Here is a 15,529-nt window from a genome sequence, read left to right on the forward strand (position 1 = left end):
TTGTGATCTGTTACTAAATAGAATGGTCTACCATAGAGGTAGTGATGGAATTTTGTGACACCGAACACAAGAGCCAACGCTTCCTTGTCCAATTGGCTATAATTACACTGAGCTTTGTTTAGCAATTTAGATGCGAACGCAATAGGACGTTCGGTGTTACCGACTCGGTGAGACAACACAGCACCGAGGCCGAAAGAAGAGGCATCACAAGCTAACACCAGAGGCTTGTTAGGGTCGTAATGGACCAGACAACGATCATTCAATAAAGCCTCTTTAAGCTGCTGAAAGGCTAATTGGCAATCAGCTGACCACACAAACGGAACATTCTTACGGCAGAGACGATGCAACGGTGCAGCAATCTGTGATGCATTAGGTATAAACCTAATATAATATGTCAATTTGCCAAGAACTGCTTGCAATTCCTGCAGATTGCGAGGGGCGGGCAAATCACGAATAGCTGCTAAATGTGACTGGGAGGGATGAATGCCTTGAGCATTAATAACATGTCCCAGATACTCCATCTCCGTAAGGAAAAATGAACATTTATCGATGTTGCAACGTAGGCCTGCCTGAGACAACACTTTAAACAAACACTACAAATTACGGAAATGTTCAGCAGGCGTCCGACCGGACACAACAATATCGTCTAAATAGTTGCAACACGATGGCACATTAGCCAGAAGTTGTGACAAAAAACGCTGAAAAACAGCTGGAGCTGACGCACAACCAAAAGGCAAACGCAGAAAACGGAACAACCCCAACGACGTGTTTATGACAAAATACTGTTGTGATTGCTCGTCGAGGGGCAATTGCAAATATGCTTCACGGAGATCAATTTTGGAAAAGAACCGAGCTTCCCCTAACTTATCCATCAGCTCGTCCGGTCTAGGCAAAGGAAAAGAATCAATGACAGTCTGAGGATTAACTGTCGACTTAAAATCAGCACACAAACGTAACTTGCCAGACGGTTTCTTTATAATAACTAAGGGAGAAGCCCACTGGCTCGCTGATACGGGTTGAATAACACCGTTGTTTTGCCAACGACGAAGTTCATCTGCTACAGGTGCCCGGAGGGCGTGAGGCACTGGACGAGCACGACAAAATCGAGGCTGAGCATTATCTTTTAACGTAATATGAGCGGCAAAGTTCGCAGCACAACCTAGTTCGTCTTTAAATATGTCACTGTACCGTTTACACAAATCGGTTATGCTGTCTTGAGGAACAACAACAGAATTAATTTGCAACACATTGTCTTGGATAGACAGGCCAAACAAGTCAAAACAGTCTAATCCGAAAATGTTTACACTGTCTGTAGCGCGGAGCACTGTGAATGAAACTGTTTTGGTATTGCCACGGAATGTGGCTGGCACGCTACATACACCTAACACAGGAATGCGTTCGCCACTATAAGTAGCCAAAGAATGTTTTGCCGCTGAAAGTTTAGGGCGGTCGATAGCCGCATACGTAGCACTATTTATGAGAGTCACAGACGCACCAGTGTCTAATTGAAAATTGAAGGTCTTATCCTGGATGCGTAGCTTCACAAATAGTTTATTACACTGTCTCTGGATCGGTGCAGTGGAGGCGGAAGACACAAAATCAGCGCGTTTAGCGCGTGTTCGCTGCTTACGACAACTCGTGGGTTGGGCGGGTGGAACAACAACTCCCGCTTCACTTGCAGTCTGTACATTACGTTTTACAGCGTTTGAATTACGCTTGGGTCGCATAGCAGAGGGCTGGGTGGGTGGCTTATTGCGAACAAGTTTATTACCCACACGAACCGTGGAAGAGTCTTTAAACGCGACCTTCTGGGCGGGCTGGCTTTGAAGAACATGAATATCCATGGGCTGGACAGCACTAGAATTGTTCTTGCGTTTACGCAAACAAACAGTCTGGATGTGTCCTTTCCTTTGACAAAAGTGACAAACCGCGTTTCTTAACGGGCAACGTTCACGAGGATGAGCAAGAACACACTTAGGGCAAGACTTAACTCTATCATTTTGCACACGCGGCTGACGAATGTGTTTAACATGACGCGGCCGGCTAGTGTTTACAGTCTGACTCTGCCGGTGGGGCCGCGGGCGTGACATAACTTGCTTAGCACAGGCAATTTGAGAAATACATGGCTGATCTAACTCACACTCAGCATAGTCAAAAGTATCTTGGGCTTCAATGATGTTCATCACAGTCTCTAATGACGGGTCAGGCAACTTTAAAATAGCAGCACGAATACGAGAATCTGCAACGTTTTGAGTAATAGCGTCTCGTAACATGACATCACTGTAGGAAGCTCCACACACACAATTAAATCGGCACTGACGGGTGAGGCCCCGTAAATCTGTTAACCACTGTTTATTAGATTGATGTGGCAGTTTCTTTAATCTGAAGAACTTGAATCTGGCTGCTGCCACATGAACTCGCGACTCGAAATACTCAGCAAGCTTGTTAACAACAACGTCACAGTCTAAAGCTTCTGGCTTGGATTCCGGGAACAACTTACAAAGTAGTCGATAGACTTCCACGCCTGCAGTGGAAATTAAATAAAGCTGCTGCTCAGTACCCGTGATTTTGTAGACTGTCATGTGCGCCTGCAACTGCGCGAAATATTCTCGCCATTCTTCTCTTGATGCATCAAAAGCACGGAACGGTGGTGCTGCCTGTGCTTGTTCCTTTTGTGTTGGAGGATTAGCCGCTTGTTTGGCGATCGCTTCCACCAGACTTTGTATTTGCTGACTCTGTAACAAGATCAACTGTTGTAATTCGGCAGACATAGTGAACACAAATTAAACCAGCCCCCAAAATTTTATCGCTATAATTAGTATAACCAGAAACAAGTTGAACCAGCCCTGCACACGAGTTCGGAAGTCCTCGTCGCCAGTTTTGTGGCGGTGTTCGTAGCGACAAGCAATTCGCTGTAGAAACAGCTTACGAAGTCACCGCCACACTTTTAATAGCGGGCCAACCGGTCCGCTGGAACAGTGAACAGAAAGATGAAAGCCCAAACACTCAGATTAAATAAAAGTCGGTACTTGTCTTTATTGACGAAGATACAGAAACAAGGTCGTGAACTCCGTGTCTACACAAATCTGTCTAGTTCGAGTCGGAGCGGCTAGGTCAGCGTCGGCTGACGACAAACAACAACTCGGCTGCGATGAACACACAACTGACTAGCAAGTACACAATTCGGTGGCGAGTACACAACTGAGCGGCGAATACAGAACTCATAGCGCTCGCGACTCCAGCGCTTAAGAACCCAGAAGCCAGCGGTGGCGCGCGCAGACTTGCGGCGATTTCCTGTATCGCTGGCACTGCTTATGCGGACGGCGTCCGGACTTTGATGCTGCCAACCTTTCAACCTTTTGGCAGCGGGCTCGGGTGGCATTACTGGCTAGGATATAACACTATCCACACACCGCACTGTTGAATGTTTGGAATGACATTGGTGAACAAAAGACTCTTGTAGCATTTATCGGTGATAGTACGAGTAACAGGACCCACAGGACTAATCTCCTCGAAAAATTCAGCCCTGTAACAAGTAATGCCGCCAACCCGCACTTCACAGTCATCTTTGCAGAAGGAAGTAGTACCAGTTGCTGTGTCTGCAGATTTTCCATTGCCTATATTTTGCCATTCTGTGTATTGACCTGCCCTCGGAGATAGAAATGGGTTTCGTCTGTCCACAGAATGTTCCACAACCATTCGTTGTTCACTTCCGTGTGAGTAAGAAATTCCACAGTGAACATTTGACTTGCTGGCATGTCAGCAGGAAAGAACTTGTGAACATGGGTGATTTTGTATGGATAGCAAGACAAGTTGTTTTGTAGGATTTTATGCACCATGCATGTGCAATGTTCAGGAAATTCCCCATGCACTGCATGTTTGCACATCACTGCTCAACCCCTCCTGCAGTGCTGCAGGTATCAGGTCATCCAGATCATCTACTTTCCTCCCTCTGCTACATTGTATTTTCTAATTTTGTAATCATTTTCTCCAGACCCTTAGCAGACTTTGGACTGATGCCTTTTTGTATACGCTTGAGTGTCTGGAATGTCCGCAGGGCAACTGGCACACAGTCACTGTTCTTGTAAAAGAGCCTTTCCAGCAGAGTGCGATCCTTCACGGAGACAGCTGTGTTGGGCATCTCAGATGCAAATTGAGGAACGGGTGTATGCCACGTATCTGATGGTGTACATATTCTGACACTTACAGTGCCATGTATTGGTCAAATTTTTTTTAGCTTTTTCATGTTCCATAATGGTTCCCTCTGCATCAGTAATATGCTGTTCAAGTTTGACATCCTTATGAGTAGTGGTTCTCTTACTACAGCATTTTGAAACTGTAACTTCAATTATGGACACCCTGTATTTTAATATACAAATACACATTTATTGAAATAATGAATTCCGAACTATTAATTTGTCTTCTGTTTCTCGGCGATTGATAATGAAATGAAATAATAAAATTACAAGTATATCCATATCTAAAAAGACGCACACACACACACACACACACACACACACACACACAGAGAGAGAGAGAGAGAGAGAGAGAGAGAGAGAGAGAGAGAGAGAGAGATTAGATACTGTGAAAACGCCTTTGTTATTGTTGACCATAACAGGATGTTCCTTTCCCAAGTGGAGATGAAGCAGCACGTAATCCTGTTTACCACATAAAATTATTTCTATATTTTATGCGAAAAGTAATAATGTCAAAATAATTCACATGTTAAAACATGAAAATTGACAGAAATATGTAGTCTTACAATAGCCAATGGTAGGCCGAAGTCAAGATCCAAAAGAACAATGATAAATGTTTACATCATTGTGTGACATCTGGTCACGTGTGTCCGATCACTAACCCACTTTTTTCCATGTATTGTATTTTACTTTAAGATGCTGCAGACTATAAGATACACCATAATTTTTAAGCAGTTATTAAAAATAACATATTTACAGTTTTTATTATTAGATTTCAGAACAAGACCAACGAAAAATTCTTTGTTTATAAAACCGAACTGACCTTTAAAATCCCTGAAAATAGTCATCTGAACTTTCTTCTTCTTCTTCTTCTCCTCCTCCTTCGTGCCCACTTGTTTCTGTAGCTACAGTTGTAGCACCTTTCATGGAAATACTTACGTTATTCGGCACATTAAATGTCGGAGGACTTTCATCCGTATTCACTATTTTGCTTAGTTCCATACTTACTGGTTTTCTTTCGATGTTGAATATCCTTGTGGTATTTTTTGAGATATTTTTGTTTGCATGCTTCATAAACCTGTAACACCAACCAATTCCACCCTTAAAGTCTGTAAAGTTCAACTGTAGTGCTAGCTTATGTGTGTGTATTTGTGTTATTTTTAATTCCATTGCCATTTTGATAGTGTCTTTGAATCCATTTCAGTATGTCAGCTTTTAGTTTTGGCCGTTTTGCATTCAGTCGCCTATTTGCACATTTAGTCTTCCTTCTTTTTTTTTTTTTTCTCCTTTACTAGCCCGCCAATCATATTTGGTTTTTTCTGTTAGTGGAGGACCAAAATGCTGCTCAGCTTCTTTTTTCGCATTCTTCTGCATATGCTATTACTTTCAATTTCTAGCACACATTATTTTTTTTTTTCATTACGAACCTGGCTGGTAAAAAAAATATTGTACTGTTACCGATCTCACAAATTGCTTTCAGTTCGAGTTCACTGGCACCGTAGACTGTAATGACACATCATAGGCTAGACAATGTTCTGGATTTGTGATGGTGGGGCGAGAGGGAGACAGTGTCAGCAAGCTTGTGAATCCCCGTAACTCATGTTTGTCGCGTCAGTGCACTGCTGGTGCCAATTGAATCCATTGTTGGCATATAGAGAAAGGTTTTCTGCGCCATCGAATATATGGCAGTTTTTAGGACTGGTGGGAATTTTAAATCAAACACTGGACGTTTTTATATTAGTTTCAAATGTAAGAAGCACCTGAATTTTGGAGGCAATTTTCTGAAGGAAAAAAGTGTGTCTTGTAGTTAATAAAACACGGTATGGCACAGAGGATTCTGTACATCAGTGTCTAAATACTTTTTCAGCAAGGATTCCTCGTACCCAACTATCAGTCATTCCCTTTCCTGTTCCACATGCAAAGGAAGAGATGGAAAAACAATTGTCTATATACCTCCAAATGAGGCCCGATTTCTATTGTCTTGTTTTCACAGCACTTATGTGAACAGTACATGGGCGACACTAGAATGCAGAAGAAGGCTGGTTCTGTAAAGTTTCTCAATAGGATTTTGTGAAAAGAACATTGTCTCCTATCTGGGGATTCCCATTTGAGTTCCTGGAGCTCTGAATTGGTTCGATGTCTTTCTTTGATCCGACCTGGTATGGGTCCCAAACACTCGAGCAGCACTCAAGAATGGGTCACACAAGTGTTCTGTATGTGCTCTGTTTTATAGATAAGTTGCACTTTCCTAGACTTCTTCTAATAAACCAAAGTCGACCATTTACCTTCCCTGCAGCCGATTTATGTGCTCGTCCTATTTCGTGTTGCTTTCCAACATTACGTCTACATATTTAATTAGTGTGACAGTGTCAAGCAGCTCACCACTAGTCCTGTATTTGAAAATTGCAGGATTGTTTTTCTCATTAATCTCCATTAATTTACATTTTACCAGATCTATAGGAAGCTGTCATTCATTACACCAAATAGAAATGCCATCCAAGTTATCTCGTATCTTCCCACAGTCAACAATGACACTTTCCTGTAACTACACTGACACGAGTAGTTGCAAATTGCTGCTCAACCTTTCTGTCAGATCATTTATGTATAAAGACGACATGAGAGATCCTAATCACGCTTCACTGGAGTACTACTGACGAGACCCTTGTCTCTGACGAACACTCGCTGTCCAGAGTAACGCACAGTTGTCTATTACTTAAGGAGTCTTTGAGCCACTCACATATCTGAGAACCTATTCCGTATGCACAGGCCTTTGTTAATAGACTACAGTGGGGCAGTGTGTGAAATGCTTTCGAGCCTGTTGGCTCTCACCTGGGTTTTGCAGGATATCGTGCAAGGAAAGCGAAAGGTGAGTTTCACACATTTGATGCTTTCTAAATCTGCAGTGATTTGTGGACAGAAGCTTCCCTGTCACAAGGAAGTTTATTATATTAAAACTTTGAATATGCTCAGGTATTGGGCAGCAAAGCAGTTGTAACCCTTTCTCTACTACAGACATGCTTTCTGCATTCTGTGCTGAGGTGGCTTTGTTGCGGCTCTGCTGCTCACCAGATGCTACTTGTGCTCAGAAACGGCATTCCGGCTGCTATGAAATACTCGCTATCCAGTTTCAAGAAAACTATTTGCTAAAAAAATTGATTTTTGCACTTCTCACAGTTTGGTATCTTTTCTCAATAAAGGACTGAATTTCTTTTTGTTATTCATCTTCGTTACTTTGCTGCACCAGATTAGGTAAAACATTGCATGAGATTTTAAAGAGTTTGCAGAGGTAAAAATGCATAGCGTAGACTTTGCACATCATTGAATTTAGTTTGTACATTGCAGTATGTGAAGTGTAGGTAAGATATCGAAATTTTAAGTAAAACTGAAAGCAGAACAATACCTCATTTCATTTTTGAGTTATTAATTTTTGTATCTGGCAGATGGTCACACACAATGTGGCCATTTCCGTATCTGCGCACAAGGAATTATGTGGTCATCATAATCTTCATAATTCATAAGCAGTTCAAGATACAAAAATGAAGTTTTGTTGCAAATGAATAAAAATGAAGTTTTGTTACAAATGATAGCACAAAAAGAGGCACATGTTGTGTAAATACTTGAATCTTTTTTATTCACCAAGATATGGAAGTAAATCGTTTGCAGCAGTGGGAGTTTGGTGGCTCAGGATGAATACAGGCGTCAACAGCACTGTAGGAAAACCCGAGCGGCATGGTTATACACATCCACAGCACCTGTAGAACATGAAGCAGGACATATCTATACATCAATAGCAGCAAGAGGGTTAAGGATGTCAGTCTGTAATTTGGCGGATTTGTTCTTTAATCCGTCTCATATACAGGACTCATCTGTGTTTTTTTTCCAGTCATTTGTGATCACACTGAACAACTATTGTTGGTGTTAAAAGAGTTAACTAATGGGTATTGGTGTCACATATTGTCTGAATGAAAAGGTTTGCTCCTCTGATCCTTGGTTCTGAGTGATCTGTCACTCTTTTGCTACCATCCCCAACCTATCTATTTTACTCCCTGAAGAAGAAATTAACATTTCTGAAAGCTAGGATATTTTTTGTGCTTTTGTTACATATACCTATTGGCAGTGCTTAGAATTTCACTTTCTAAATTTACTACACTGTCTCCTTGTATCTAATAACTGTTCTGAAACTTTAAGTAATAGGTAACGTTTTTAATTCCAGATGCCTTCACGCCAAATTTTGTGGAGCTGTTGTCTGAAGATGTGGAAGACAACCTGAGACGGCTGAAGGAGGCGGGTGTCACATTCCCATTTGGTGAGAGCTGTAGCAGGACTTTTCTGCTTAAAATCTAATGAAGCTTGACACTGTGTAAGAGTCCATTCTTTCGCTCCTTAGCAATGTGCACGACTGTCTGGACATTACTTGTGTCATTAACAGTGTTCTCTTTTGTGACTGCATACTGCTTCAGATGGCCACAGTTCTTATGAGGCATGTATTTCAGGACAAAGTGGCTTGTTGCTGATTTTGTGTGTGGAGAGAGTATTTCCCATGTTTAAATCTGAAGGCTTTCTGGTAGTATACTGTTGGCTATTAAAACTGCTATGCCAGGAAGAATAAGAATAACAAACAACAAATTTTTATTTATTGTGCTTGTATAGTACAGCTGGAAGAACACATGGTTAAATTTCTAGGTATGATCATACAGTGTAGGCTTTCATGATGAGTACTGATTCCACTTGAAACTTTTAGGCTCCTAGGCCATGGTCAAAGTAGAAAATTTCTCCTAACATTTCATCTCTGGCTGTGGGAGACATCTTCAGAGTTGAAGTGATGAACTTCAACTGGGACTGGAGGGAGTGTTGAATATATAGGCATTGTAGAGAACACCACATGACGTCGGCTATGATATTACCTCTGGTAATGGCAGCATTCTCCATTTAAAGTAATCGATCTTCATTTTTATGGTGCAAAGTTTGTTTTATGTAATTTTAACACCTTCCTCTGTCATGTTAAAATTATTATAGTGTTTATAAATGTTAGTAACCCCTCAATACATGGGCACATGATAATACAATATTTTTGATATGACACTTGCCTGACCGAATTTTATGTCATGATTGGTAAACACAGTCCATTATGGCTGATTTATCCATATGTCCCAGGCGGTAATTCTTCTTGTGTTAAAGTTCGCAGCTCGTGGTCTAGTGGTTAGCGTTGCTGCCTCTGGATCACGGGGTCCCAGGTTTGATTCCCGGCCGGGTTGGGGATTTTCTCTGCCCGGGAGCTGGTGTTTATGTTGTCCCCTTATCATTTCATCATCATCATCATCATCATCACCATCATCATCATCACCATCATCATTCGTCGAAGTGGCTAAAATTGGACTGTGCAAAGATTAGGACTTTTATGGGCGTTGATGACCGGACATTTGAGTGCCCCACAGACCAAACATCATCCTCTTGTGTTAAACCAGGGGGATGTTATCACTTTCTTTCATGGTACTGTTATAATGGAGTTCACAATTACAAGAGAGGAACAACACAATAGAAGCCATGCATGCTGACTGTTACCTTCATAAAGATTCTAACCACCACCTCAGACAAAAAAAAGTGTGGTTAAAACCTTGGTAGACTGGACATAGAAAATTTGTGAACTGACCTACTTAAAGGATGAGACTGAACATCCACAGTCTACATTCAAGAAGTATGGCTGTCCTAACAATGAGATAGATTAAGCAAGTCACCCTAGGGATAGAATCAGCATCAATGAGGAACAGTGACTGCCCAAGGGCAAAATTTTCATTCCATTCATTAGTAAGATTATAGATCGCAGTGTTAAAGTGTTGAGCAAGTATGGTGTGGAAACTATCTTCAGACTTACCAGGAAGATAAAAGAAATGCAAAAAATATATGAAATCCTGTGAATATGTCAGGTATATATAAAATTCCTTGTTGTTGTGAACTGGTATATATTGGTACCACTAAAAGAAGTGTTAGCACTTGTCTGGTTGTACACACGAGGAACTGCAACCTGTGACATACAGCTAATCAGCCATAACTGAACATATTTACCAAGAGGGTGATCACGAAATAAAATTCAATGAGATGAACATCATATCAAAAACATCGTATGTAACATCTGCACAATTGTAGAGAGGCTGTTGAGATTTATAAACACCATAGCAATTTTAACATAAAAGAGGAAGGTGTTAAATTAGATAAAATTTGGATGTCAATATTGCACCGTAAAAATGACGATCAATTACTTTCAGTCGAGATTGTTGGCATTACTAGAGATAATCTCGTAGGCGAAATCATGTGATGGGCTATAGTGCCCTCTACATTGTCTATATATGTAGCACTTCCTTGAGTTCTGGTTGCAGTTTGCCTCTGTACCTCTAAAGATGTCTCCTGCACTCAGAAGTGAAATGTTGTGAGAAAGTTTTATACCTTGGCCACAGCCTATCAGACTGAGAGTTTCAAGTGAAGAAAAATTTGTAGGCAATTGGAGAGTGGACAAGGGGTGAAATTTATTATACAAAGTGGCCACCTCTGGAAGGTATAATCTTTCTAACCTGGCTGGGCATTCAATCAGACTGATATCGAATGTTGGATATGGGTACAACATTTGATGTGGCTTCAGGTCTGTGGCAGAGCTCATCATTCGTAGTGGCAGGTGAGAGGAGGAAAGAAATGAGAGGCGTTTTCAATGAGTGAGAGGCTGAGAGAATGTGCTGGCCAGGGCAGCAGTCAAGCCCCTATTTTATAGAAGTGGATCAAGACAGCAAGTGAAACATGCAGTCTTGTGTTAGAATTCTGAAAGATAGTGTCACTAACAACTCGAAGATAGGGCACTGCTGCTGGACAACAGACATCAGAAGAGTAATGCTCTCTGTCCAAATTGCTGGCCATGCAATCAAAAGTGATCGTGTTGTTTACGTCTACATCTACACTCTGCAGAACATTGTGAAGTGCATTGCAGAGAGTATGTTACATTGTACCAGATATGAAGCTTTCTTTGCATTCGATTCACATGTGGAACACAATAAGAATGAATGTTCAAATGCCTCATATTGTTCTGTACTTAATCTAATCTTACGCTTATCCGCCTTCAAACCTGCTACCCACGGTAATATAAATATATTTATTATTGATTAGTTATTCTCTACTTTGACCCTTGTGACTTCTCGCCAATTTTAGTGAGTTTTCGCCTTCCACTATCTTCGTCTTCCTCTGATTTCATCTCTTTTTTTTCCCCCTTGTGCATCCATTTCGTCCTTTTCGTACTTTTGACGCATATTTGGGTGTATTTTTGCATAATTTTTCAGATGTAATTCTACTTTCTTACATAATTTTTCGCATTTTTTGCACTACCATGGATCCTTGCTCCTTCCGTCTGCATCAATACAGAAAAGTTTCCTTATCCCTAGCCAGATCCCAGTCCCACTTACTGTTCCTGCGTTGTTGCTTGGCTCATGAAATCCCCCCTAATGGCCTTACCATCAAATTATCCGTCTCTGGTTGCCACCCCTCCTTCCACAATGACCCCTACGTGTTCAGATTCCGCCAATCCTTAGGCCTCACCAACATAGTCCTGCAAAACCATATCAACCAAGTCCAATCCTCCTTGCAGTACCTTCTCTCCACCCGCAAAATTCTCCTGCTATGTAATCCCAAATTCCTGGAACCCATAACACACATTGAAACTCTTGCCCTGAAGGAACTTGAGCAACATGCACAATGCCACCTCAAAAAGCTCTCCGTCCTAATCACTTCATACTCCCCGCCTCGGAGTACTACTGTCCACCACTTCTACCACAACCTCCAAACCTCCTCCACCCCCCCCCCCCCCCCATAGCTGACAAACCCTGTCTCGCAGACCTACTACACTTAACCCCCCTCCAAAACTCCCTTCCACCACCACACAGAGCCCAGAACCTAAACAGACCCGAAACACAGTTATGAACCTTTCCTCCAGAAGCCTTAGTCCCTCAGAAATACCAGTCCTTTTCAAAGGCCTCACCTTTTGCCCCACTCCCAAATTCAACCATGCAGGACTAGTTAAAGACCTTCTCTCCTTCTCCCGGTCCCTACAGTGGAAACCCTTTTCGCCACCAACCCGACCAATCAGACTCAACCAAAGACCAATATTGATCCTTGCCTAACTCAGTTCACTCCTCCATACAACCGTGATCCACCCCCACTGCCTCCAAACCACCCCATTAACTTTCCAGAATTTCTTAACCTCGAACCTTGCTTCACCATCATTCTCCAAATCCCTCAACATGCAAACTAACCTTACATTAACAGCAATAAGTGCAGTCCACCATCTAAAAACTGATCCCGACCTTATAAGCCTACCTGCTGACAAAGGCTCCACCACCGTTGTTTTGAACCTCAAGGATTACGTGGCAGAAGAATTCTGTCAGCTGTCAGATACTTCCACCTACAAACCATGCCACAGTGATCCCATTCGAGTAATCCAGCAGGATCTCCAGTCACTACTCAAATCCTTAGGCCCATCCCAGAACCTCTCTCCACAGTCCATCTCTCTACTTACTCCTACTACTCCTAGCACTCCCACCTTCTACATGCTTCCTAAAGTCCATAAACCTAACCACCCAGGACGCCCCATTGTGGCTGGTTACTGTACCCCCACTGAGAGAATCTCTGCTCTCGTAGACCAACACCTTCAACTTATTACCCAGAACCTATCTTCTTATATAAAAGATACCAACCATTTCCTCCACAAACACTCCACAGTTTCTGTCCCTTTACCACACAGTGCCCTGCTCGTCACTGTTGATGCCACCTCCCTGTACACTAAAATTCCTAATGTCCACGGCCTTACCGCTATTGAACACTACCTTTTCCAAACCAACAACCTCCTTCCTAGTCGCCATGACCAACTACATCCTCACCCACAATTACTTCTCCTTTGAAGGCATTACCTACAAACAAATCCACGGTACGGCTATGGGCACCCGCATGACACCATCCTGTGCTAACCTATTCACGGGCCATCTAGAGGAATCCCTCCTAAAAACCCAGAATTCTAAACCCCTCACCTGGTTCAGATTCATTGATGACATCTTTGCTATCTGGATTGAAGGTGAAGACACCGTATTAACATTCCTCCAGAATCTCAACTACTTCTCCCCCATTTGCTTCACCTGGTTCTATTCAGTCCAACAAGCCACCTTCCTGGATGTTGACCTTCACCTCAGAGATGGCTACACCAGTACCTCTGTCCATATCAAACCTACTAAACACCAGCAATACCTCCACTTTGACAGCTGCCACACATTCCGTACCAAGAAGTCCCTTCCGTACAGCCTAGCCACCCGTGGTCATTGCATCTGCAGTGACGGGCAGTCCCTCTCAAAATATACCGAGGGTCTCACTGAAGCCTTCACTGACCACAACTATCCTCCCATCTTTGTACAAAAACAAATCTCCCGTGCCTTATCTTTCCAGTCTCCCAACACCTCCAAAAGTCCCACAGTCCGGCCACAGAGGAGCATTCCCCTCGTAACTCAGTACCGTCTGGGACCGGAGCAACTGAATTACATTCTCTGCCAGGGTTTCGATTACCCCTCGTCGTGCCCTGAAATGAGAAATGTCCTGTCCACTATCCTTCCCACCCCTCCTACAGTGGTATTCCGCTATTCAATATACTCGTCCATCCTTACACAACCCCTGCTCCCAATCCCTTACCTCATGGCTCATACCCCTGTAATAGACCTAGATGCAATACCTGTCCCATACACTCTCCTACCACCACCTACTCCAGTCTGGTCACTAACATCACCTGTTCCATCAAAGGCAGGGCTACCTGTGAAACCAGTCATGTGATTTACAAGCTAAGCTGCAACCACTGTGCTGCATTCTATATAGGCATGACAACCAACAAGCTGTCGGTCCACATGAATGGCCACCGACAAACTGTGGCCAAAAAAAAAAAAAACGACCATCCTGTTGCTGAACACACTGCCAAACATGATATCCCTCATCTCAATGGCTGCTTCACAGCCTGTGCCATATGGATCGTTCCCACCAACACCAGCTTTTCTGAATTGCGCAGGTGGAAACTTTCCCTGCAATACATCCTACGTTCCCGTAACCCTCCTGGCCTCAACCTCCGTTAGTCACTGTCCTCACTCATCCAGTTCACTCCCTGTTCCCATTCCAGCACTACACAGCCATCATTCCATCGCTACACCCAGTCTTTTAATTTCTTTTTATTTCTCTCCTTTCCGCTACTTATCCCCTCCCCCTCCGCACCTTCTCTCCTGCCCTCTGTCTAAACTGCAACACTTCACTGCCCGCCACTCCCACCATACTATCCCTCCCCCTTCCCGCCCCAGCCTCCTCCTTACCCCCACGCAGTCGCCACTCCCATCATGCACTGATGCTGCTGTTCGCAATGTGGTTTCAGCTCTCTGAGACTGCAGACATGTGTGCAAGTTGTGTTTACGTGTGTGTGTGTGTCTACTGCTGACAAAGGGCTTAATGGCTGAAAGCTTTAATTGTGTGAATCTTTTTGTTGTGCCTATCGCGACTCAGCATCTCCGCTATATGGTGAGTAGCAACTTTCCTTCTCTGGTATTGGTACATTCCATCCTGGATTTTCCATTGTTTAATGATGTTACTCCGATGTATTTTGTGCAGTTCTGCTGAAATGCTAATCATTTGTGTATTCAGACACATAGTACACTTCATACCAGTTTGACATTTGTTGCTGGCCACGTTTATGGTATTGCAGTTTTAACAGTCAGCAGTGTATTTTCTGTGTTTCTCAGTGACGTACGTAGTTTGCATGCTGATTGTTGCCACAGAAAAGCTGGAATGTACATCACAATAATAGGGTTTCTATGATGGAAATGACAAAGGAAAAATGAAAACTGAGTGCAGACATCCACTCACCTGAAGTTGAATAAATGAGCGACATTTCAAAAGTTCTGCGCACTGTAAGATAAAATTGGAGAAAATATCTTTACAGGCCTTCAGTATAATCTCCATTCTTGCTTATGACAGCTTTCCAACATTTTGGCTACCTCCTTATTCCAGATAGGGCACCTTCATTGTTGTGCTTTCTGAGTGCTCGGGTCACCTCACTGGAAGCTTCATCATATGTATCAAAACATTTTCCCCAGAATTGTTTCTTCAGTTTGGGAAACAAACAAAATCTGATAAGCTTATAACGGGATCGTATGGTGGGTGCGGAGGTGTTTCCCATCCGTATTTGTTGAGCATTTCTCTCACTGGTAGGACCATAAGCGATTTTGCATTATCGGGCAAAATGAGGACACCAGCTGCGAGCTTGTCAGACCGTCGACGAA

General features: G+C 42.8%; 1 protein-coding gene across 1 annotated transcript in view; it reads left to right on the plus strand.

The window, feature by feature from the left end:
- The window catches only part of LOC126424818 (inositol-tetrakisphosphate 1-kinase-like), a 100,959-nt gene that overhangs the window by 43,400 nt on the left and 42,030 nt on the right, over positions 1-15,529 (plus strand). The window contains exon 5 of the mRNA XM_050087612.1: positions 8,410-8,502. Within this exon, the coding sequence (XP_049943569.1) occupies positions 8,410-8,502 (93 nt within the window). The remainder of the gene's footprint in view (positions 1-8,409; positions 8,503-15,529) is intronic.

This window comes from Schistocerca serialis, chromosome 10 (genome assembly GCF_023864345.2).
Source record: "Schistocerca serialis cubense isolate TAMUIC-IGC-003099 chromosome 10, iqSchSeri2.2, whole genome shotgun sequence".
NCBI lineage: Eukaryota > Metazoa > Arthropoda > Insecta > Orthoptera > Acrididae > Schistocerca > Schistocerca serialis.